This window comes from Labrus bergylta, chromosome 9 (assembly GCF_963930695.1).
Source record: "Labrus bergylta chromosome 9, fLabBer1.1, whole genome shotgun sequence".
Lineage (NCBI taxonomy): Eukaryota > Metazoa > Chordata > Actinopteri > Labriformes > Labridae > Labrus > Labrus bergylta.
In genome coordinates, this window is record NC_089203.1 from 11,011,737 (window position 1) to 11,035,885 (window position 24,149).

At 39.3% G+C, this 24,149-nt stretch overlaps 3 protein-coding genes across 7 annotated transcripts in view; 2 read left to right on the plus strand and 1 right to left on the minus strand.

The window, feature by feature from the left end:
* Nucleotides 1–2,433: 2,433 nt before the first annotated feature.
* On the plus strand, nucleotides 2,434–4,152 carry higd2a (HIG1 hypoxia inducible domain family, member 2A). The gene is made up of 2 exons (XM_020639417.3): nucleotides 2,434–2,655; nucleotides 3,688–4,152. The coding sequence occupies exons 1-2, from the start codon at nucleotides 2,469–2,471 to the stop codon at nucleotides 3,849–3,851; spliced, it is 351 nt and encodes a 116-aa protein (XP_020495073.1). The 5' UTR covers nucleotides 2,434–2,468; the 3' UTR covers nucleotides 3,852–4,152.
* Nucleotides 4,153–4,315: 163 nt separating this feature from the next.
* Nucleotides 4,316–9,287, minus strand: cltb (clathrin, light chain B). Of its 3 annotated transcripts, none has more exons than XM_020639415.3 (6): nucleotides 8,842–9,287; nucleotides 8,239–8,285; nucleotides 7,630–7,747; nucleotides 7,341–7,452; nucleotides 6,321–6,374; nucleotides 4,316–5,949 (listed from the first exon to the last, which is right to left on the minus strand). In XM_020639415.3, the coding sequence occupies exons 1-6, from the start codon at nucleotides 9,005–9,007 to the stop codon at nucleotides 5,778–5,780; spliced, it is 669 nt and encodes a 222-aa protein (XP_020495071.1). In that variant the 5' UTR covers nucleotides 9,008–9,287; the 3' UTR covers nucleotides 4,316–5,777. The 3 variants fall into 3 exon arrangements, with proteins under 3 accessions (XP_020495071.1, XP_065814790.1, XP_020495072.1); XM_065958718.1 differs by lacking the exon at nucleotides 6,321–6,374 and adding an exon at nucleotides 6,816–6,836; XM_020639416.3 differs by lacking the exon at nucleotides 6,321–6,374.
* A 2,181-nt stretch (nucleotides 9,288–11,468) lies between these two features.
* Nucleotides 11,469–24,149, plus strand: part of pdlim7 (PDZ and LIM domain 7) — a 31,785-nt gene continuing 19,104 nt past the window's right edge. The window contains exons 1-3 of one of the 3 annotated variants that reach the window (XM_020639403.3): nucleotides 11,469–11,680; nucleotides 14,147–14,245; nucleotides 21,591–21,742. In XM_020639403.3, coding sequence (XP_020495059.2) covers nucleotides 11,654–11,680; nucleotides 14,147–14,245; nucleotides 21,591–21,742 — 278 coding nt within the window. In that variant the 5' untranslated portion in view covers nucleotides 11,469–11,653. Of the gene's footprint in view, nucleotides 11,681–13,085; nucleotides 13,217–14,146; nucleotides 14,246–21,590; nucleotides 21,743–24,149 lie in introns of those variants that run through there. The other 2 variants (XM_065958510.1, XM_029278380.2) reach the window with 2 other exon arrangements.

The window sequence follows — 24,149 nt, forward strand, 5'->3', positions numbered from 1 at the left end:
AATGCGGAAGTGCAAATTCCTGCAGTTCGTTGAGTGTCCGCTTGAGGCTGGCTCCAGTAACACCGGAAGTAAAATACACTTTTTTTTTTTTTTTTTCTCGTTTTAAGAAGTTAATTTATTTATTTGAGGCAGAAAAATAACTTTCTCATTCAAACGAGTTTTGTTCAGGCAGTGTACTCTGTGAGGCGCTTCAACTGTCAGTGTTTTTTTTTGTACTTTACATTTCTTGAAAATGTAAAAAATATAAACATATAAAATATGGCAGCATTCAATTCAATTCAATTCAATTCAAAAAATTTATTTGTCCCCGGGGGGCAATTCAAAGGCACACAGAGCTGTGAATTAACAACAGTGCAAGTAAACAAATCATTTTAACCTAAATATAAAGTGTCAATTTAAATACAACTTAAAGCGTAAACTTAACTTAAAAATACTAAATATAAAAGAGTAGATATAAGTGGACAGTGATCGGACTAACAGATGTAAACAGATGTAACCATAACTATGTGCAGTAGTGACCAGATGTAAACAGAACTATATGCAGTAAGAGAAATAAATATATATATATACAGAACAATGTGCAGTAGTGACCAGATGTAAACAGAACTATGTGCAGTAAACGAGAAATAAATATATATACAGAGCTATGTGCAAGTAGGCTAAATACTAAATGATAAGTTATTAAGGTGCATGGTGAATAATGGAACAACAGAACTAATATATACAATATAACTGTACGGTAAAAATTAGATAAATAAAGTGACCGTAGTGCAATGATGGATAAGAAACAACAGGAATAAAGTTAGCAGAACTGTATGAATACTGATATAAAAGGGATAGAATAAAGTGATGTAGTGCATGAGACCAGAGAAAGCAGAGGCAGTTAAGGTGCATGTCAATATAAAGGAAGTTCACAGCTGAGAGTCTGCATTGGGTGAGAGGTGTTGGTGTCTGTTGGGGGGGGGGGGGGGGGGGGGGGTAGGAGTTGAGGAGCTGGACAGCCCTGGGAACAAAGGTTGCTCTTCTCCTCTGTGTCCTGCAGCAGGGACAGCGAAGCCGGCGTCCTGAGGGGAGATTAACATCTTAAATTCTATACAGAAATGACAATGACTTAAAGTGCAATTAATGAGGTCTGGACTGAATATAATCGAGCCATGCATTTTACTTTGCTTTACATTCTTTTAGTTTGTTTTCTGCATTCAAACGATTTATTTAGTTTTTGGTCTTTTGTAAGGTGAATTCCCAGGTATTTGATTACTGACCTGATAGGAATATTATTAATATCTTTAAGTTGTGTGTCATGTTGCAAATATTTCACATTTTCTCAAATTTAAGTTAAGTTAACCCAGAAGCAATGGATAATTTATTTTGTTCAATAGTTAGTGGAATTTGGTTTCTATATTTTAGAAAAATTATAGTATCATCCTCTTATTATTAGCAGACTGGAATAAAATGTCCAATATTTGTTTGAATGATTTCTTCTGTTTCCTGGTCTGTTATAAAGAGAGGTGATACTGTGATCAGTCAGTGGAGCAGCTGAGATATCAGAACTGATTTCATAACATAGTAAGTGGCTTGAAATCAGCAAATGGTCAATTCTAGATTTTGGTTTATAATTTGGGCTGAACCACGAGTATTTAATCGTTCCTGGGTAAAAGTGACTCCATTCATCAATTCGATTATGTTCATTGCAAAAGTTAGTAAATATGGTGTTAGGGATATCTTGTTGAGTGTCTAGGAGGATATTTATAAAATAATTAATCCTGATCCCCTCCTAATATAACATAATCAGTTGAGTGGGATTATTCTCTGCCCTTGCATTAACAGAAACGAGAGATGTTTTTTTTTTTTTTTTTTTTTTTTAGCTGAAGCATAGAAAAATAATCAAAACAGAGAAAAACATTAAATAGAATAATCTGAATTGTAAAGAACACAAGTAGATGTAACATCTAACAGATATCGAGGTTTTATAGACGCAGAACCTTGAACATATTAACTTCCTTGTTAAAATAAAAAAACCTCACTTTGTTAGGATATAGACTACTGTAATATCCCAGGTTTATGGAATGAATCTCTGACCATTAATGAAGGCATGTGGGCCTCGGAACCCAGCCTGAATATGTGTATGAAATACAGCAGTGTAGGATGAGCCTCCGGAGCCCCTGCAGTAACAGATGGCTCCGGCCATTAATAATTATAATGTTATTATTATCCATTACTGAAGATTGTGATATCACAGTGGTCTTTAATTCATGTGGATCCATGCTAATTTACAAAGATATCCACACAGATAAACATTTACCGTGATACATTTTTCAAACTACGACTTGGTTAGGTTAGCAGACGAAGAAGCTCCTGACGCTCCCTTACTTTTACTCTTAAAATAATCAGGACTTTTATTGTGAAGTCGGTGGTCAAAGTGCATCCGGAAGTGTAGCTTTCCGTCTGCTTTGCAGTCCAGGGCAAGCATGGCGGCTGCAGCGACAACAGTGATCCCCGAGCAAACACCTAAACCATCACCTTCAGGACCTGTGCCATTTGACTTCTCTCAGCCGCCGGTCATCGAGGGCTTCAACCCTCTACCGAGAGTTAAAGATGAGACCTTTAAAGAGAAATTCATGAGGAAATCAAAGGACAATCCGTTCGTCCCGATAGGTGAGTTACACAAGCAGGGCATTTCTGCAGGGTGAAGTATGAGGGCAGGAACGACACAGTCTGTTATGTATGTTACTCTGCTGTGGTCTTATCAGGTCATCTTTCTCTGCATTAGTATTTTAAAGCTCCACCATGTTCAAATGAAGCTCAGTGGATTTGTAGATTAGATGTCAGATAACGACAAAAACAGAGTTTGTCACTGTTATACCCAATGTCATGACTGAATTAGTCTTGTTAATGGACGAGTTCCTTATACTTTCTGGTACTGGGACTCACCAAATCACAAACTCTTACACCCCTATGTAACCTATATATGTTTTCTTCTTTTCTTTTCTTCATCCTATAAATATGTATACTGTCATGTGATGTTTAGCAGCGTGTGTACTGTGATGACACTGTCTTTCTTGTCTTGTGTGAATTGATTGTCATGTGTTATAAAATAGCAATAAAAGAAAAAGTTTAAAAAGTGTAAAGTCAGGCAGAGGTAAAAACATTAGAATAAAGAGCAGAGGGTTTTAGGAGCAAGCTCTTTTTCAAGGAGTCCACAGTCTGTGGGGCCCTCAGGTGGTCAGGGAGAGCAACTCCATAGTCGTGGGGCAGCAGAAGAAATTACTTACATTAACAATACTGTCCCTCAATAACTTTTGATTGTGTGTTTTTAAATAGACAAATTGTCTAGTTTTTCCATTTTTTTTTTTTTAAAACTCACTGCTTCGGTAAAGGATGACAGAATTGTCTCTTCGTGATAAGGTTGAATTCATCCTTTTTTTTAAGACTTCCCATTTGTACTGGTGTCTCTTAATTTATTGCGATCCCAATAGCAAACAAGTATTTGATGTAATGTACCAAAGAACTATAATTCATGTATCAAAGAGCAAAAAAAATATGCCTACACTTTTAGACCTTCACCTCCCTGGTTTATGACAGAAAAAAAGAACCTGGTCAACACCTGTACCTTGTTTTTTGTCAACAATGGACCTGCATTGTTTGTTTAGATTGTGTTTCTATTTTGTGATTCTCTTTGTTGTCCAGGTTGTTTGGGAACAGCGGGGATGCTGATTTATGGTCTTCGTGCCTTCCACCAAGGGAAAACCAGACAGTCCCAGCTGCTGATGAGGGGGCGCATCTTTGCTCAGGGCTTCACAGTAGTCGCCATCATTTTTGGAGTCTTTACCACAGCTCTGAAATCTAAGTAATGGACACTGACCAATCCCTAATCACGCTGGATTGAAAATGGAATCACACCAGTCACCAGATCCAACCTGGACTTGATCTGTTCCAACAATCTGAAAGAACTGAGCAATGTATTTTGTTTTCAGTGTGGTTCAGATACATATGTCAGGGCCAACACTATTTATTGTTGTTTGAATGGTCATGGTGGTCAAATATATTGCAACAGAGTATAATTTGTTTCTTGCCTCAAAAAGCAAGCAAGCTTGATTCAGTTGTGCTCACAGAGTACGGAGAAGAATGCCAATAAATATTTAGTGTACCTCACTTGTTCTTCAGAAGGCTTGTGTTTCAGATGCTCCAATGTATTGTCACTAACATCTACATTACGCCTGAATGTGTCTTCTGGTTTATAAATCTTAACACAAACTTAAAAGTTGAAACCTGGTGTCTTCTGTGTGTGAGGAAAAGAACGACACTCACGACTGTATTCAGGTGACATCTACTCCTTGCACAACCTTTATTCGACACTTTTATTTTAAAAAAAACAGTGGGGAAATTCAATGTGAAAACAGTTTCTATATTAATGGCCTGGGTGAGTAGATCTAAATGCGAGGAGGGTTTTCTCTGAAGTCCACCTTAACACTCAATAGACCATCGATTAAAGATGAAGTCTGACCTAGGAGTGCACAAAATGTTGTATTTTTTGGAAAGGACAGCACTTTGTGAAATCATCTTATCCATGCAAAGGCATTTCAGTGGCCAGCTAAGTGTGATTAAGTGACAGACAACAAAAACAAATGTAGTGCTGGAAGATTGTTCCTGCTTCTCAGATATCCCATATCGTTAGTGTTTTTAACATTTGAATGCTATATGGGGGGGTTGTCTGCCAATTTCTGAGTAGCACACTTTTCCTCTAATGTATGCCTGAGTGCATGTTTAGTTTGGATTTTGGCATAAAGCCATATCTGACTTTATCTCCTCACATCAACTAAAGAAACGATTATCTGCAGGGCATTTAGATCTTAGCTGGGATATTTAACATTTGTTTAGGTGATCATACTTAGCCTTTATTTCCAAGTTCCCTTTTAACATTCACTTATTTCAGTATTCATGATGTCCAAATAGGCAACACGTGAAACTATGTGCATCCATTACTGTTGATTTTTGACACCTCATTGAATGCTGCTTTAACAACAAACATTGTAACAAAAAATGGCGAAAACTCAGTTAAACGAGAAATCGATAATCATGTGATCTCTGAAAATTTAGATGATGGCAGAAATCTTTGGTTGTGATTATTTTATTTTGCTGAAATCTTGCCCAATTGAAGAGAAAATCCATCTAGACGAATACTCAAAATAGAGTAAGAGCTACATCAAAAAGGCCACAAGCTTGTGAATATGAGGAGCAACATATGCTAGCTACGTTAAATATGGTCATTAGGGATATAATACAGCAAATGTGAACAAAGACCGTTAATTCTTCAATGATGAGAGGCATAAGTGGTTACAATCTAATATGCAATAGTGCTTCATAAGTCAGTGTTTGACATCTACCAAAAATGCTTATTTATAAAACAACTTAAAAGGGTGCATCCAAAATATTGGAAAAGGCATGCAACAAAGTTGACCTAAAAACAATTTATAAGTTAAAGAGGGAGGGAAATGTTTAACTTACAGTAACAATATATTCTTAAGTATAGCAGTGATCAAACTGACCAGCTAAAGGGTGTCGTAACAATAGAGCAGTCCTTCATCTTCTCACAAGAGAGCGGGATAAGTAAATGATTTCAATAGAATAGGCATCAAGAAAGATGGATCGTTTTTAAAGGTTATAAACATACCAGGGAGTTTTATGGAAAAGAGCCTACAAACTTTTCTGAAGCAAGGTGAGGTTAAAAATGAAAAGGCAATGTTTACTAGAACAGAAAACTCTCCGCGCAGCGCCCTCTAGCGGACTAGAGGTGTCTGTTTGAGAGAGATGAGGACTGAACGCATTCGAGAAACATCCTTTGCCTGTTTGTTGGTTTTAGGATTGAAGTCGCAGAGATGGGCTACTCTCTCCCATTCAGATCCTGGACTGTCACCATCGCTCTCTTCCAGGAAGGCCTCCTCTGACGCTCTGCAGTTGGGAGGGAGACACATGGAAAAAGTGCAATGTTAAAGAGATTTCAGAAGAGCTGCGCTAACGGCAAACCCAACTGAGCCAAACATGATGCTAGCTACAAAGTTCAATCACATAATTACCACTTGTTTATAACCTAGAACAACTTCATGCATTTCCTTATACCAGTAATAAACTTTGTATAAGACAAATATACTCAAGTATTGGTAAATTAATACTTATCATAGAATGTTGCAATCAAATAAAATGCACGTAATAAAAAAGTCAGCCTTCAAACACAGATTTGTAAGTTTAGTGTTTGGGCATGCATCTGGTGAAAACCAACTATGGGCATACAATATTAATTAGTGTAAGATTTCTAAACCTACACAAGGCCTATAACATCAGAGTTTGGCTGTTTGTAGAAATCCTTGTCAGCAATCCTAGTACGCAGGCAAGGCCAAGAAAGCAGGGAAAAGGAGAAAGAAGGACAATTTCAGTGTCAAAAAAAACAAGCACAGAAAAGTTAGTCTGCATTAAAAGGGAGTGCCGGAGAAACAGCTCTTATGAGTCGGAAATTAAAGGTTCGAAATGAGCTTAACACAGTGTTTCTGTTGCCAACAAACATGCTTGGAATAGCGTTTACATATTTCAGTCAATTAAATACTGCTTTGGTGCAAGGCTGCAGCCTGGATGTGACATTTGCTCCCTGCTGTTTGCATTCCTTCTAGCTAGTTCATTGTCTGTTTTGTTCGACAGGCAGTCCAGTAGGACACACAGCTGTAGACAAATATCTCATCAGAGGACAGCCTCTCAGCGCTTTCACAGGCAAAGAGGAGGACACTGGCAAAAAAAACACTAGAGATGCAGATGCAGAGTGATACCGTGCCAGACTTGGACAGAGTCTGTTGGAAAGTGTGAGAGAATAAGAGTTAGCTCGGTAAAGGAGAGGAGAGATCAATTTTTCGTGAGCACTGACTGTAACCAGACTTAAAAAGCAGGCTTAGTGGTAGACAGGCGGTCTTTAGATAAGCTATGAAAAAATGTATAGACAGTCCTTTCAATAATCCAACATTTGCTTGGTTGACGTAGAGTTTCACAGAAATACTTCAGTTTTATATCATGCTTATTAAACTTTAGGTTTACAAAATATTTGCACATTCACTTTACGCGATTAAGTCATATTTATATTTCCTTTCTTTAACACATTGCTTCTCACCTGACTGTTGCTAACTTGCACAATCAAAAAACATTTCAAGTTATTTCTACTGAAACAACAGCAGTCTGCCAATTTAACACACGAGTTGACCAAAAATGAGTTCAGTGACGTGACTGCAGCATCATCACATCCTAATAATAAACCAACTGTTACTTCTCTTCATGTTAAAAGGGGGCATGTCGACACTAACCTGTTGTTGACCTTGTTCTTCTCCATCTGCTCATTCTGATGCACATGCCAGTCCTCCAGCTCCTTTTTGGCTTTCTCTCTCCATTCTGCCTCTGCCGTCTTGGATGCAGAGTCTTGTTTGGATGACACAGCAGAGAATAACACAGTTAAGAGACCCCGGAGGATGAAGGAGACAAATGACATACGGTTGAGGATAAATGTGACAGAACTGGATAGACTTCATCATAAGCCGTTAAAATTAAAAAAGACACCAGTATGATTCATTCCACAATGAGATCATTTATGCTCACCTAATGCCTCAAGGCGTGTCTTCTGTTCCTCCCTCCACTTGCGTAAACTCTCTGGCTCTTGCCTCTGAATATCGACCTGGGCGATGGCTGCATAGTTGTCTGTGGGGCCGTTTGACTCCTTTTGGAGGACATTAAACGTGTTATTACCAGTGGTGGTTCCAGACCACTTTTACTGAGGGGGCCAAACGGGGGCCAGTTGTTTTATTGGAGGGGAACATTAAACCCAGGTGAAAAATAGACAAAGATGGTCGCTTTAAAATATATATTGTGCCACATAATAGCGCACATCATTTTTAGATTGTTTCAGTAATAGTATTTAACACTAGATTGTGAGTCCAGTTGGTGAGTCAAATACTGTGTTATGGGGGGGGGGGGGGGGCTCTTCCTTTTGGAGGGGTGGCCACAGGGGGGGGGGGCCAAGCTCAGTGTTACAGGGGCACTGGCCCCTGTTGACCCCTGTCTAGAACCGCCCATGGTTATTACTTTATAATAAACAGCAACAGCACAGGGTAGAGGGTAAAACCATCCTCTCATTACGTACAGTTGTGACAAAAACACACCAATAAAACACAAAACTCAAACACACAACTACTGATGGAAGAGGTTTACCTGAAACATGTCCCCATTCACAGTGACGGGCTCCTCTGCGAAGTCGTCTGACATTTTCAGAAGAAAACAAAGTTTTAGTTCCTCTTTCTCGTAAAGAGGACAATAACAATGAACCTGTCACTTTGGTTGTTTTTTAAATGTAGCAGTCACCTCAGTCACCTCAGGTATGCAGCAGCACCTGTTTGGACACTTGTGTTGCCAAAGCAGTTTAGTCACTTAACAGGATTGTTTTTTTTTTGTTTTTTTTCCCACAAGTGTTAACATTCAGCTTTTGTCTTTAATGCTGTAAAACCTTTACAAAGACATGTTCTTGGTCGTACTTAGTGTTAATAAAGTGCTACATAGTCCACTATATCTAACACTTACTAGCGGACGTTTCCATTGTGCAAACACAAGCTCAGCCAGTCATGCTAAGAGGCTAACTTTAACATTACATTAGTTACATTATAACTGAGCAGCCAATGTTAACAGATACACTGCGAAACACTGATTTGAAAGCGAAGGCGTGTGCGAGGTTATCTTCTTAGACTAAGTGAAAACATAAGCTAGCTGTAGGTAGCCTGTTAGCCTGCTAGCAGAGGTTGACATGAGTAATAAACTTACCATAGTTTGATGAAGACTGCGGCTCACACGGTTGTTCTCCGTCCGCTTCTTCCAGCGCCCCAAATCCCTCCCCGTCGTTTTCTATCCCCGCTATCTCACTCTCTTGTTGAGCCAGGAAAGCCGCAGCCGGATCCTCTTCATTCGGGTGTGCTCCGTTGTCAGCCATCTTTCACTAAAGTGTTTACAAAGTGAGCTCGGTGGGTTAGCTGGAGCTAACGTCAAAGACTAACAATCAGGCCACCAGTTGTGAAACCTTAAAACTAAGTTCAATATTTCCGTCGAATATCAGATTTCCAAAGTCGACTACTGTTCGCAACAGCTCAAACTATTTGACGTCTGTAATTAAAAAAAACACAATGTTAGCTTCGACTCAGGCCCTTACTGATGATTCATGATTTCTTCAGTGTGATGATGGAGCAGGGCAGCACCCTGAGGGTACCATGTGTTTCTGCAGCTTGTCTCCATCTGCTGGCCATCTGCTACATCTTGGTTTTGTTCGCCCGTAGGCCTATGTGACAAAAGCTTTCACAATACAGTAACAATCTCATCAAAGTGGTGTTTAAAATGTTCTATTAAGATGAAAGAGTAATGTAGTACATTTTCATCAAATAGTATATTTGTAATTATATCTGAATTTCACTAGCATTTAATTTAATAGGCCACATGCTTGTATCTACTATATGTCTATGGATGAATAGTTCAATGTTGATTTTAACTTTGTTGAACTTTTTTTAGCTGTAGGCTATGGCTGGGGCTATTTCTTTCTCTATTTCTATTGGGAATGTGTGGAGGGACACTAAGAGCAACGAAAAAAATCACAGTGAAGATTCAGACTCCATTAATTGGATAGGAAATATTAACTTCCCTGCATGAGAAGTTTTGGTTTTCAACTTTATTTAAAAATTGTATTCATTTCAAATAAATGAGACAAATCATTGACATCCTTTACATAAAGCAAAACAAGCAACAAGTCAGTTGATAAATATCAAAATATGTAGGCTACTGTTCAGATAAATCTAAAGTATTACAAACAAATAGGCCTACTCATACAGAATGGCACCATGTAAAATACAACAAATGTAAAATGAACAATTGTTTTGCTACAACATGGCAACCTTAGAGTTGTTTGTACTACTAGCTTTCATGAATAATTAAAGTAATAAAATTTTTTTTTTAAATCACAAGTTTTTATGCTTTTTTCGAGGCACCCAGAATTTGTTTTATAGCTGGTCAGACAAAACTGGTTTATATGATTTATTATTTACTTTCTGGTTTATTCCGTAACATGCATATTTTTTTTTAATTATTTTTAGGCCTGTTAAAAGGCTAAAGGTTAAAAAACTATAGGCTATAGTTGATATAGAAAACAAATGTATTCGATTAAAATAGGGTAATCTATACACAGTGTGGGCAAAGCCTGTGAACTAGTCTAATAATACAAAGAAGGACAGTTCTCTTTAGTGGAGGGCATGAGCTATTTTTTTTTAAAAGACAGGAAAAAACTAGTCACTGGTCATAATAAGAAAGGTAAAATGGCATTATTAAATTGGCTTTTAAAATCAGTTTCTTTGACACGTTTCGGCGTCCTGCCTTCTTTAGGAAGTCACAGATAGGCTACATGTGGTGAAACAAACTTAAACACAAAAGGGTGAGTGAATCAACAGGTGTAACCAGTCAAACAGTCACTTTAGTCCTTGATCCCCTTTAACTAAGTTCATGAGGTCACCAAGGGCCAAGCTCTAAAGTAATGAAATGAAATGGCAGAAGGGGGCATCTCAGGATAAAGTGGCTTTATACAAATAAAGAAAAATAAAAGGTGAAAAATAACAGTGTCATTGTAGCTTAGGAAATGTAAACATTTTTCTACATAGGCTACTAACCAGAATAATTCCCTCTCTTCTGCCAGTTTGAGGCTCTGAGCTCAGGAGGGCGCTGTAGAGTCTTTCTGGCAAAAACTTATTTAAGAGTTGTATTTCTAGTCTACAAACGTACAAATGTACACTAAACATTAACATATATCTCCTTCAAAAATATGCCACATTGATCTTACAGGAAATGAGTCAGAGATACTAAGGCCAGGGTCATGGGTCGCTCTGAACTTGAAAATCCTCAAACGTTGTTTACGTTGTTTGATCGTAGCTCCTTTACAGCCTACATATTGATTCTATGCGTAAAGCTTTCAGGAGATGGGTTGCTGCTGTGCCTTTCAAATGTCTAGTCATAGGACTGTCATCATTATTTGTCTTTTTTCATAATGTAGATATGAGATGCATGTTGTCTTTACCTTAAAAATCAAGGGGTCACTATTTGTAACTTCTGATTTGTCTAATGAAAAGTTAATTGCATCCTACACCTGTGGCCACTTAACATTAACGAATTAAAGCTGCTCTAACCGAACCGGAAGGTTTTCTGCTACAAAAAAATCATGTTATAAAATCTCTTTAGTTCATTTTTGTATCTAGAATGTCGTGTTTTTCACTTTCCAATAACAGTGATTGTCAATTAAAGCTGCATTAAAGTCCGCCTGATTGATGTGGATTCGTCGTGGACGGCTTCACAGCTGGGATGTCTGTAAAGCACGGCCTCTCCTGGTTTACTGGGTTTACAGCCGGAGAATGAAAAGAAGCAGCCGCCCATGTGACTTCTGACGTTTCAGCCGAGTCCTGCTAAAAAGAATTTGAGGGAATGATCCTGCTGCTCACCAAGGGGATCCACGGTGGCTTCCTGACGTCCGCATTGAGGAAGTCCGAAAGTTAGTCCATTTACCGACTGGGTTTTTTTTTTTGTGTTGTGTCTTGAAGACTGAGTCGTGATGTCTGGCGAACAGGAGGTACAAGAGGTAAACCTATTGATTTGTTCAAACATCTGAAAGCGTTCCTTCGTGTGTGCTGTAACTCTTTGAAGCGAACTTTTTATTCTTTTTTGCACAGTAGAAGTTAAAGTGCGGGGCTGTGTTGTGCACTTCATGGTTTTTGGCCGGCTGCTCTGAACCACAGTGGGATTCAGTCGTTGCAGAAACTTCTTTACGAAAGTTTTGGCGAAAGTTTGTCCTGCTTTTGTGTTGACTAACATTTGTAAGTTTTATTCAAAGGTCTGAACTGCAGTGGTGTTACTGATTTAACAGTGTTTCCAGTGGAGCTTGTAATTAGTTGTTGCAAAGAAAAAAAAAAAACCTGTCTTGGACACTTTTAAATGAATTAACAGTAAGCTATATAAGCCTTTAATTGCGTGGCTCGTGAACGAAAATGAAATAAGCTTGCAATCCCGTGTATTGAAGGACAGCATACAACCCTATAGTTACTTAGTTGTCCCTATAGGAACATTAAAGTGACACCATGGAAGATTATAAATAGCATTTGCAATTAACATGGACGTCACTTGAATGAGGACCACAGACATTACTGGCATATTCATTGGCTTAGCCTGTCTATTCATTAAATGGTGGAATTTAATATACAAAAAATGAGATACAGATTGCAATAAGACTTTAAGAGCAGTAATATATTGTGCTGTTTATGTATTCAAATTAAATTTGAATTGAACAAAATGATCATTATGCACAGTGCCTTCCTCTCAAGCAAAATCTAACCTGTTGCTGCTGTGGCTCTTTTTCCTTTTTTTTTTTTTTTATGGATTCTTTCTCATACATGATTTTTTTTTCCCCTCCACTCTGGGATTTTCTGTGGGATGCATGAAAGTGGCAGAAATCTAACTCATGTTTGACTAAATGATCCTGTCTGTTTGTTAATAAGAGAGTCTTGCAGTAGATTAAAAAAACATAACTGTACGTATAAGAATCTTCTTATGAGGGAATCTTCTTTTATATGGTTGTATCTGTAGTTTTTTAGACAAAGACCCCATTACTCTTTTATAAATATGACAAGTTGGCCCACACACCCTTTTCCATTTGATGATATGTGAGCTCCTCCACTGCTTCAAGAAATTGATGTTAAGACAAAATTACTGGTTTGGTTGCACTATGCTTCACATCCTCAAGCTGGAATGTAGAACTACGTAAGCGGTTTTGGCCGTCTGCTGCTTCTCAAATACTCTTAAAAAATAAAATAATCCAATGACTATATGTAGTGGACTGTTGCCAGAATACAGGGGTAGTTGACGTTACCTCGCTCAGTCCTTCTCTACCCCCCCTCTCTCCCTGTCTCGCTGTGACTCATGTGGGTGTAGGGCTGAAATAGTTTGGTGTAGTTTTACATTCCTTATATAGCCTCTGAGGAGAGGCTAGGGCTTGCCTGTGTCACACACACTGTGTCGGGGGGTAGGGTTTGCCAACAGAGAGAGAATCTGCTTGCCCCAGCTTACTGACTCTCTAGCTTTCTCCCAGCGTTTTGGCTATTGGCCATCCTTTGAGGACAAGGTAGGTTTGCAGGGTGGCATCATGGGTAGTTAGTGTAATGACACCTGGTAGGGTCGAGCAGGAGGAGGAAGAGCTTGGTACAGAGGTCAGTGGTACAGCCGTAGATCACAAATAAGAGCAAGTGACGTAGCCCATAGTCTCAGGTTGCCTCTAGATCCCAAAATGACATGTTTAATGAGGCAAGCGATGTCAATTCAAAGCTCTAGTAATATTGTTTCACACTCATTTTATTGTTTCTTTTTGTAAAGTTTCTTAGAGACACATTGATGAATTGGCGCTTCACAAATAAAGATTGTTGATTAATGGTTTCCATCCATTCTTTAGGTATGTAAAATATTACCTTTCGTATGGAAGTGTGTTAATAATGCGTAAATAAACCTGTTTTGTTGTAGTAAGCTGTAACAATTAATTCATTGAACACACTGACTCGGCTGTACTCACTTTGAAAAAAAATCAGATAACTGTTGAATATCATGGCCGTTTTCATTGTTCACTAGATTTATTGTGCTTGTATTTTCCTCTGTAAAGCATTTGCTTTGTTATGGTCTTTGTCCAAACGTTCCTCTCAGATTATGATCCAGGGGATAGCATCTTATTAATTTGTGTCTTGATAAATGTTGGAGCGTTGTGTCCCAGCAGCAGCAGCAGCATCAGCTCTGGTATTGTGTCATCTTTAAAACATTGCAAATAGCCTCATTCTTATATTTTAATTGCTTATCTTGACCAAAATGCAAATTTAATGAGGTATCGTGACGTGGTTATTATTGAGACTGTACTTTCTGAAGATTAAACGATACATTCTCTGTAGGAAAAACAAACCACAGAGTGTACATGAGTCGTGATTGTTTGTGGAGGAGACGTATGCAGAAAACCAGCAGGTCACAGGCTCTTGTTACCTTCTTGACTGTTTCCTCCTCTATTTTCCCCAAGGCAATGAATGCATACACTGTAACCCTGAGTGGCCCAGCGCCCTGGGGCTTCAGGCTGCAGGGAGGGAAGGACTTCAGCATGCCCCTCACCGTGTCAAGGGTGAGTAACTGTTTTCTACTTCTCTGCATCCATTCAACACACACTGACATATTTCCATTCTTCTCCAACACTTGCATGGACGAACATCCCTGTAAAGATATTAATGTTCTCCCAAGGTTCTATATGAAAGCGTAGAAATATTTACAGGTTGTGTTGCGTAGCCATGGTTACTACATAATGACTGTACCTAAGCATTATACATGTCATGTTTTGTAGCCTTGAATGTACAGGGGCTTTCTTCTGCAGACTGTTCATTTTCATATCACTCACATTTTTGCATTACCAACCAACCCTCATCCAGTCAGTTTGAATATCTAGTGACTTAGTATTATTGGAATGAGTTGGTCAAAAGGCCATGCTGTTGGTGTGTCTCAGTGCGTTGTACTCCCCATGTTGGGTCACTACCTCTCCACTAAATAAATTGTCAAATAGTCTATAAACTGCTGTCGCTATTCAAGAAAGCAGCAAGCACTTTCCAGGCCTTATAAGTGCACTGCTGCTTTGCCTGACAAACACACAGACTCTCACTTGCAGCCACACACACACACACACACACACAGACACACACACACCCACACATGCGCACACTTAAATTCACTCCAACGTTGCTTCTAGCAATTGCGCACACAGATCTCTTGTTCTGTTATGCACTCAGTGCCTTTTGACGCTGTTACATTGCTACCTTAGAGGCTGAGGTCATCTTACTGTGAGGCTGATTTCCATTTTTTGAATCTTTGACTGTGCTCTACATTTGCAAGCTTCACATTTCAGAGATAATTAGAAGTTGATAGGTAATTAGATATAGGTCAAGCCTCCCAAGGTTACTCTGAATCACTTAAACACTTCCATTTTCGGTTACTTTGAGGTTGCCGAAGAGCGTTGGCACAAGAGCGAGACAAAAAAACTGCAAGTAATGGACGGAGTATTTTATGTTGCTTTGATCAATATGTGCTGGGGCTCCAGTGTGTTTTAAGTAGCATCGACTGACGGCCGTGTCGAGCTGACGTAATCCTGTTGTGAGGGCAGCAGTTATCACCGACCCTGTCAGTACATGTCTTGTTTCTATTTTCTGGGAGGCATCACAGTCAGAAACACAATGTTCCCCTTGGATTCATGACAAGAAACATTTTCTTCAAACCATAAAAGACCAACTAGATGCAAATACCTGATTTGACAACTGATCCAAAACAAACCTTGTTTTATTGGAGCCCTTAAGGAGTGGAAGAGGGATTTCACTCTGCACTGGCATGCAGTATCATAGTGTGAATGTCAGTGGGTGTGCCAGCAGTTGTAGTTGAATTATCTCAAGGCAGCACAGGAGGCCAGTTTTTCTGCAATCCAGGTACATTAGATACAAGGATTTATTTCCCTCGCTGACAGAAATATTGCTTACACTTTCAGTGTTGCGACACCTTTCCGTGCCAGTGTCTCTAAACATTTTGTTAGACTTGCTGTGGTTTAATCTCGGCAGCTTGAGGTAAAATTGATAATGGCCACTAAGATTGGAGCTAAACGACCGGTTAGAGGCTAATATCTTTGTGGCTTGTACCTGCAGTCCACCAGGCTTTAGAAGTTATAAAGATGTGACAGGTTTTCTCTCTGGCTCTCCCTGCGTTTATCATAAGGGATGGGACAGTGAATCACAAAGGCGCAGAGGATGAAAACAACCCAGCGAGGGGATGTAAAAAAAGATATACAGCATCCCTTAGTTAAAGTCAGGCCTGCACTCAGTGGGCTTACGCTGGAGGAATTTAATGGGTGGTCTTTCTTTACCGGCCTGTAGCTGATGAGATAAGAATCTCAACCCAGACAGTGAGTGACAAGTGATTACACAATGAAGAACATGCAGAGTGACAGGACAAAAAGCTCAGACGCATTGATCTTTCAGGAGTTATCCCTTGAAATCTCTTTGCCTTGAAGCATTGGACTAAGTGTTTTTGCTATAGATTATTTAACAATTAGTGTGGTTGAGACAGATTTATTCTACAGCTTATGTTTATTTAGCTCTGTTGTGTTTGGTCTTAATGTGGCAGATTGCAACATCGTCAATAACTTAGATTTTAATCATTTACTCTGCTTTCTTGTTCTGTAATGGGGATTCTGATACACTCTGCATTGAGTAGGAACGTTCTGTGACTACTTAAATTCTTGGTGTGGGTGAGTTGATTTATAGGTTTCCATTCTCTATGAATGCTCTTGTTTCCTTCCTCTTCTGTCTGTGAGACGTGAAAGCTGTGCTTTCTCAGAATTCCTGGCATTTTTCTCATATCCACCCAGTTAGTGTCAACAGAAAATCCTCTTGTCTCCTCCATGTGTCTCATATGTCTTCCACACTCTCTTTCCTGGTGATGATGAACTCCCCCAATCCTACTGGAATACCTTCCAGTGAAATCAGAGGAAGGGAGACGGTGCCAAGATAAACTTTAAGGTCACTATTGTAGAAAAAACAAAACGTTCTGACCGTAGCATAATATGCAAACACCCGTTGATCAACTGGGATACTATGTTTTTTGTTTTCTTTGCCTTGCGTCAGTATGTAAAACTTTTAAGCTGTGAAATCGACCCACAGTTCATTTGACCTTCTTTAGTCAGGAATAAAGGAAAGGAAGTTGTCTTTTCTCCTGTGAGAAACTTTTGGTTTGTGTTGATTTTGGCGTCCCCTGTGGACAAAGCAAGATATGTTTTGTCTTAGCTGGTTTTAGCAAATGTCCTGTACATGTGTAGGTAGTGTTTGTTTTTAAAACAAAAGCCTCATCCTACTTTATTTTAACAGTCTAATATACCACTCATCAACCATTTTTGCCATTCGTCTGACACCTACACCCCGGAACAGAAGTAAGAGGCATTAAAAATGACTTATTAGAAATGATTGATCTCTTGTTTTTTGTCGGTCATAAAGAGACATCAGTATTCATTTCAGTCTGATTAACAAACAGCTTACAACTCCTCATAGTAGCTTGAACTGAAATGTCATGGTAGCCCTTTCAAACAGACTTTGTGATACTGAGCACTTGTATGTGTGTCAGTAAACGCCTTAACCCTCCAAACCTAGGCATTGGCTGGATGTGGCTTTGTACTGGTAACACATTTTATAAGTAATGGAATTTAAATGTAATTGGCAAACCAGTTATAAGATATTGGCCTTCCACAATCTAAGTGCCCTGTGAGATAAAACAAATAGTAAACGAGTGATGGGGACATTTTCCCCCTAACCATGGGAGACATTTAGTTATCTTCACAAAATGAGCGGTAGACCTATCTTAAGATGTAAGGTCTGTGTAAACGGCTTTTCAAGACCAGAAAAACTGGAACTTCTGTTAACTTTTGTTATGTAGCAGTCATGTAATGGGAATCTGTGGTTTTACAGTTGTGTCTCTGGAGCTACAGTTCTTGACTTGAGCCCTTTTGAATGCCAAAGGATTGTCGCCCAACAGCCATCTCGGGTCATATGTGGGTTAAACGTCCAGTCGGCCCTCATCACGACCTCATCACACAAGCATGAAAGCTGTCAACTGAAAATTTTCAGACACTTTAGTCGTGTGCCTTTACCCTTTTCAATCTAACCTTTAGCACCAACTCTTTTTCTTGAATTCCTCCAGACTTCTCCGACCTTGAGGACACAGAGGCTTACTTTAGTATAATTTTATCTCTCTCTCCACACATGTCTACCACAACATCCTGTTTCAGCTGGAAAGGCATATAAATATCGGAAGCAAGTTGTTGCAGTAACACTTTCATAGCTGCCTCAGTCAATTCTACCCTGGTCTGTTTTAGCCCCGAAAAGTAATCTGCGGTGTTCCTCCATATATCTGCCCCAGATCTCGTGCCATCGTGATTATATAAACATTATGATACCATAACCGGGCCTCCAAGCACCATCTGCTTTCTATCGACAAACACATGCCTCACTGCTGAAATCAAATGTTCAGAGGAAATTACAGATGATGTCTAGTCAATAAGTGAGGCTGGAGATTAGTGAATGTCTCTCTACCTCCACAGCTGGATGTGTCATCGAGTCTTGTACTTCTGTTTCTGTGAGTATCTCTGTCCGCCTTGTACACCGTCTGTTTCTTTATCACTTGTAGCTTAAAACACTCCTCCTCCCACACACACACACACACACACACACACAAACAGAAGGAAACGAGGACATGTTAGAGGGGTGGATTAATAATTCAGGACTTTCTGATAGATTGCCCGCAGGGGGCGTTTGGTTTGTGACTAGTTAGATTTGAGTGTCTTGTGTTGTGATCAGTGCAGCAGTGTTTAAAGGTGAGTTAGTGCTAGGTGTTCCACTGAAGTCATTACGGGGGTCCACATACTTGCAGGTTTGGTTTTCCATTTCTCAGAGGGATATTTATGGCTTTGCATCAGCTGCACTGGGTGAGTGACGTAAGGACAGACTGTCTCTTGGCCTCCAAATAGCCGTGGAAAGAATAAAACCAAGCTGGTGCAGAGTTACTTTGCCTGTATATCAACAGCTGTAGATAAACTCTTGTGCATCATAAGTTTGACCAAAAACAAGTGTTGGAGGCCTTGGGGGAGTTTGAGGCCATGGCTCACCTGGAGGGTCAGTCAAGAGAAGCACTTCAAAGGTGAATTCAAGATATTGCATTTTGAAAAGTTGGCTAATGCTTTGAAATTCAATAGCATACCAAAAGAGCTTTGCTGCAGCACTCTGCCAAAAAGCCTTGAAACGGGCTGCTAGCTTACAGGCAAAGCTTGTAGTTGTGATTAACTTAAGTCGTGGGAAGTGAATTACAAATGTATTTGCATCAAATTGTGTATAAGGGGATGATTCTGCCTCTTCTTTGTTGCATGTTTCAGAGGAACCAGCTGGATCAGAAATCCATCGTTGTGCTACTTTTGCCTCATAGTGTTCTACACAATGACGGCACCATCATGTTAGACCTGTGGTTGTTTTGAGGTACACGACAGTGTGTTGTATACAGGAACATGTTTTCCACTGTCCTTTCCCTTATTGACAAACTGCTGGGGGGGTATTGGATTACTATCTGCCCCCAACACACCAAAGGTCTGAGCGAAGCAACTTTAACTGCAGCCTTCTCAAGTGAGTGAGCAGCTGCACTCTGAACCTGAGCCAGGAGCACAGGTGTCTGTGTCCGTCACTAACTCCACTCACACAGACACGCATGCAAATACATTTACAATCTCAAGTCTGTATGGCCTCATTTTCCCTTCTTTCAGGTCACACATATGGATCAACTTAACATAGGTGCACACTGAAGGTGAAATTAAAGGAAAAATGAACATTAGATGTCAAAGTCTTGGACACCACAGACCTCCAGAACAACTTCAGCACATCTTTCTTTAGATTCCCCTCGTCTCTGAACTCTGCTCCTTTACACATTTAGTGTCCTGAAGGTTTTGAAGGTTGTGGAGAGTACACAATTATACCAAAATCTCCCACACGGACCGTGTTTAGCTGAGTATTGATCTGATGCATTCCAAATAGTTCTCATGGTTTTTACATTTGTTTAACATTCAGTGATGTAAAGAGACACTTTTATTCCTTTTCGTTTCGCCTTCATTTAGAGTTTTCCTTCATTTGCACCTCTGTGTTACAAATGTTTTATTATCCAAATCAGAATAAATATGGCTCTTTTAGTGGCCTTTATTGCTTCATAAAACTCTCACTTAAAGATCTCTTTTATCATTCTTTCTTTCAAAATGATTAGGTTGTCTTTTCATGCTCTACGTTCCTTAGAGATCTTTAACTGTGCTGCTTGTTACATTTAAAATCCTTCCTTTGAAATGAACATCTACAGCTTCTTTGAGTCTTTCCGTGGCCATGACTCATGGGATTTGTTGTTAAACTCCAACAAAACCTGTTTTATTTTGGAAAAATTACAAGCTGCTCAAGTTTTACTATCCAGTGAAGTGTTTAAAGGTGGACGCGGCTGTCAGCCGTTACCTCAGTGGCGTTATGCCAGACTGACCCCCCTTCTGAATATGTCACTTTAGTCCATGTCAGTTGTTTTTCTCTGGTGTGTGAGCTCGACTTCTCTCTAAACTGTGAGAAATGTTATCTTTCTTAACCCCTCTAATTGCTTCCAGTGAGTGGGAATCAAGGCAATTAAAGTGATGTTTGAATTTGGCTGTAGAATAAGTGCAGCTTGGTTTGCCCCGGAGGAATGCGTTTCTTCTTAATTTTAGCTTTGCCGTGTATTGCTGTAAAGCAGGCTTTAACTTTGCTGTCTTTGTGGGTTTGGGAGTATTTTTTTTTTTATCCTGAGCTGTCATCAGTTTACAGAGCATATTACCCCCCTGCTCACAACAGTGTTTATGTTTAATGTGCAAAATCAAAGAGGCAAGTGTGATAGCTTAGCTGAACATGGCAGAAACTATTGATTGAACCGCTGAGTCCTCTGAGCTTTTGATGAGCTAACATTTGCAGGGATCCATGACATCAGAGTAATCCTAATAGGTTTTTTTTCCTTGCCAGAAATCCTGGCACCCACTCTCTTATCTGATGCTGAACACTTTGTACTCCAGTTATCTGAGAATTTGACACAAGTCTTGAATTTCATTAAGCCGCATGGGCAAGCTGACTAAGCTCTTACTAAACACGATTTGGCATCTCTGCCATGTCCTCTACAACTACTAATACACACAGACGACCGTGTAGTCTGTGTACATGTACTAAACCATTACATCCTATACACACTTTGGAAAGTTGTTCTTTTTGTAACAAAACACCAGCGCTTTGCTCTTACTCAATATGTCTACAGTCTGCGTGACGCCTCCCCCAGAGGATGATGTCATTCTTTTCTCAGTGAAACTGGCCCGTGACTTACATGTGTGGATTGAAAAGTAGATGGGTTGTTCCAGTAAATGATGTGACTATTTGTTACATATGGTCCCTGTCTGCAGCCCTTAAGAGTTCCTTTTATAGTCTTCACTCACATCTGCAGTTAATCATATGCTGCTGACTGATGACATCATGATGACCTGTAATGGCTGTTCCTGATACTGTTGAGTGAAATACCTCTGCTTGCTTGTCAGCCTCAGACACACAGACTCCCTGAGTCCATCATTAAGTGTTGTTAACAGAAATGACAGGAAAGTCAAGTGTACATGACTCTCTGAGTTTAGACCTCCTGCGTTTTAGTTAAAGCTGCTTAAATGTACCATGTGATTAAATGTAGTTGCATAAAAAAAGTACCTTTTTCACTGGTTTTGAAAATACTAACCGATGATGAACTGTATGATCATGTGTTGGTTTCTATTTGTGCTCTTTGGAACATGTTTTAATCCGCCTCCTCTGTAAATTCTCTGTTCTCATGTACCTGTGGTTTCTCCCTTTTTGTTTTTGTTTCTCTAGCTGACCCCGGGTGGGAAGGCAGCCCAGGCTGGTGTTGGGGTTGGAGACTGGGTGGTGTCCATCGATGACTCTAATGCAGAGGACATGACCCACGTGGAGGCACAGAACAAGATCAGAGCAGCAACAGACTCCCTCTCTCTCACCCTCAGCAAGTAAGTCATCTGGCAACATGAAATCCTGCAGCACATGATTATTGTTCACACATTGCAAAACATCCTTTATTTTTAAAATGTGTTTAATTTGTATTTTACTTAACATTTGGGGGAATATGAAAGTAGCAGAACATCAGTATTGAATTTTACTATTAAATGTCAGACAATTTATTTTTTTAATGGTAGCAAGGATACTTCATCAACCAGTTTGTGTCTCTTTGTCTATCGGAGTAACTGGCAGGGTTTTTTAAAAGCTAATGAACAGACTTTGGATTCTGGTGAAAAATGAGCCAAAAAACAAAGTAAGATCTGGTAAGATGGCACTACCATATGGTCGTTTCTGAAGCAGTTAATGTTTGGCTCATCAATTCTGACTTCTCTGCTAAGACGAAAAAGGATCTTTTCTGGCGTTCTGATCCAACCCATGTCTTCATAATTTCTCTAATTCAACCTACATAGATGTCAAATTTTTGGCAAGATGCTGTTTAATTATGGATTCTGCAAATTCCCTCACATGACTGCTGCTGTCATATCCAGGTGGTCTATTTTTTTTTTTAGATTTTATTGATTTATTTATTTTTTATCCCAGGCTGTTTTCTATTAAAAGTGTGCCAAAGTTTAGCAGGCAGGCATGTCCTAGTTAACACAAACTGCCATAGTATTGAATGCACTGTACAATAGCAACCACATTCATAAGACAGGTGCACAAATAAACTCTGAGTGAAACTACCTATAATGATTGCTTTTTATCCCACGCGGTTCAAAAGCAACGTGATGGATTTAAATCTGAACTTTCTGGTCGTTCCTTCGACCCATTTCAACTTGAACAGTTAGATCTACAAAGCTAGATTATAAGAGTGTCGGCGTTCTCCAATCAAAAAAAGTGTTTTGAAACTGACTTTTATAGTGCATTGGATACGTTTGTTTGAACTGCATTTGGATTAAAGTGTGTAAAAGATCTGGCTGTAATGGAGCTACATGTACTGATTTCTTTATAGTTAGCATTAAAGTCATATTCAGTCTTTATCACCCAAAAGCTCAGATCAAGAGTGAGCGGTCTGCAATGAGCAGCAGGTCAAATGCTGTCAGGAGGATACATCCGTCTTAGTTCATTTAAAAAAACAGATTTCAGAGAGCCACGGGGATCTTACATTATACTTTGGCTTTGTAATGAAATTAGAGAAACTCTCTTTAATTAAAGCACTTTGTCTTGAAGTGTTAGCCAGGAAAAACAATGTTTTTAATTAGCACTGGATAACCTTCAGTGAGGCAGCACTCATACCTGCTCTCATAACTCTTGCCAGACATTTTTGAGGGATAAAGTATCTCTGTGGAGTACGAGCCAAAATGTTTCATCTGGAGCTCAATTATGAGAAAAGGCTTTCCCTCCCACTAAATATTGAATCATGTAATCATTAAAGAGCTCCACGTCCTCTAAAAAGTGAAGTCAACTGCCCTGTTGAGTAACAAAGATGATCGGCCAGATCAAAAGTTAAAAGTTTTTGGTTTAGAGATCTGGGGACGTTAACACAAAACTGCCTGCTTTAAATTCACACAGCAAAGATACCTGTGCACACATGAAGTCCAGCGGGTTATATTTAGTTCACGTGACTCTGTAAGGAATAAACACATTTACAGTGATGTCACTGGGAGACAGTTGACAGAAAATGAACAGCCAACAATCATTAAGTCTTCTCTTTTCACTCTTGATAGTAGCCAGAATGTTTGTACAAAACAGATCATTCTGAGGACAACACATTTAAAAAACTATGACCAGCATTCCCTTTTTTACTGACATTTTGTAAACAAACAATTAATGATGAATACAATCATATGTTGCAGGTCAATGATGTAATGACATTTTTGGGGTTTTAAGAAAAAAGAAATATAGCAAAGATGACGCTAGTTTAATTGTTTGAATCAAATATCTTGAAAATGATGAATGGCAGAAAGTGAGTGAGAAAAGTGGAAGGATGTATTAAAAGGAAAGGAAAAGTCGGTGTGTTTTTGATGCTGACTTTAGACGATCAAAGGCAGATTTTAGAAAAGAGAAGTACGAAGCCATGACTTTGTATCTGGCTACTCCAACTGCAGACTTGTGACTTATAAGTAGTTAAACTTAACTAAAGGTTGCAGAGTACTTCATACATAAAGATAACAGACGTTTCTGTATCTGGTTGAGATATTGTGAAAGTTGAAGAAGTACAGCTCTGATGTTAAATGTATATTGTTTTGCTTTAAAGCAGGCCAAGGTCCCACTACACTTCTTTCCTCTAAAAGCCTTAAAAGGAGCGAGAGCTGTTCTTTTAGTTTGTAGATCCTGAACAGGAAGAAAAAAGAAGCAAGAATAAGTAAACAAGCGAGAGTCTTGTTGGTTTTTGTGGGGAGGGGTTCAGAATGAAGAAAA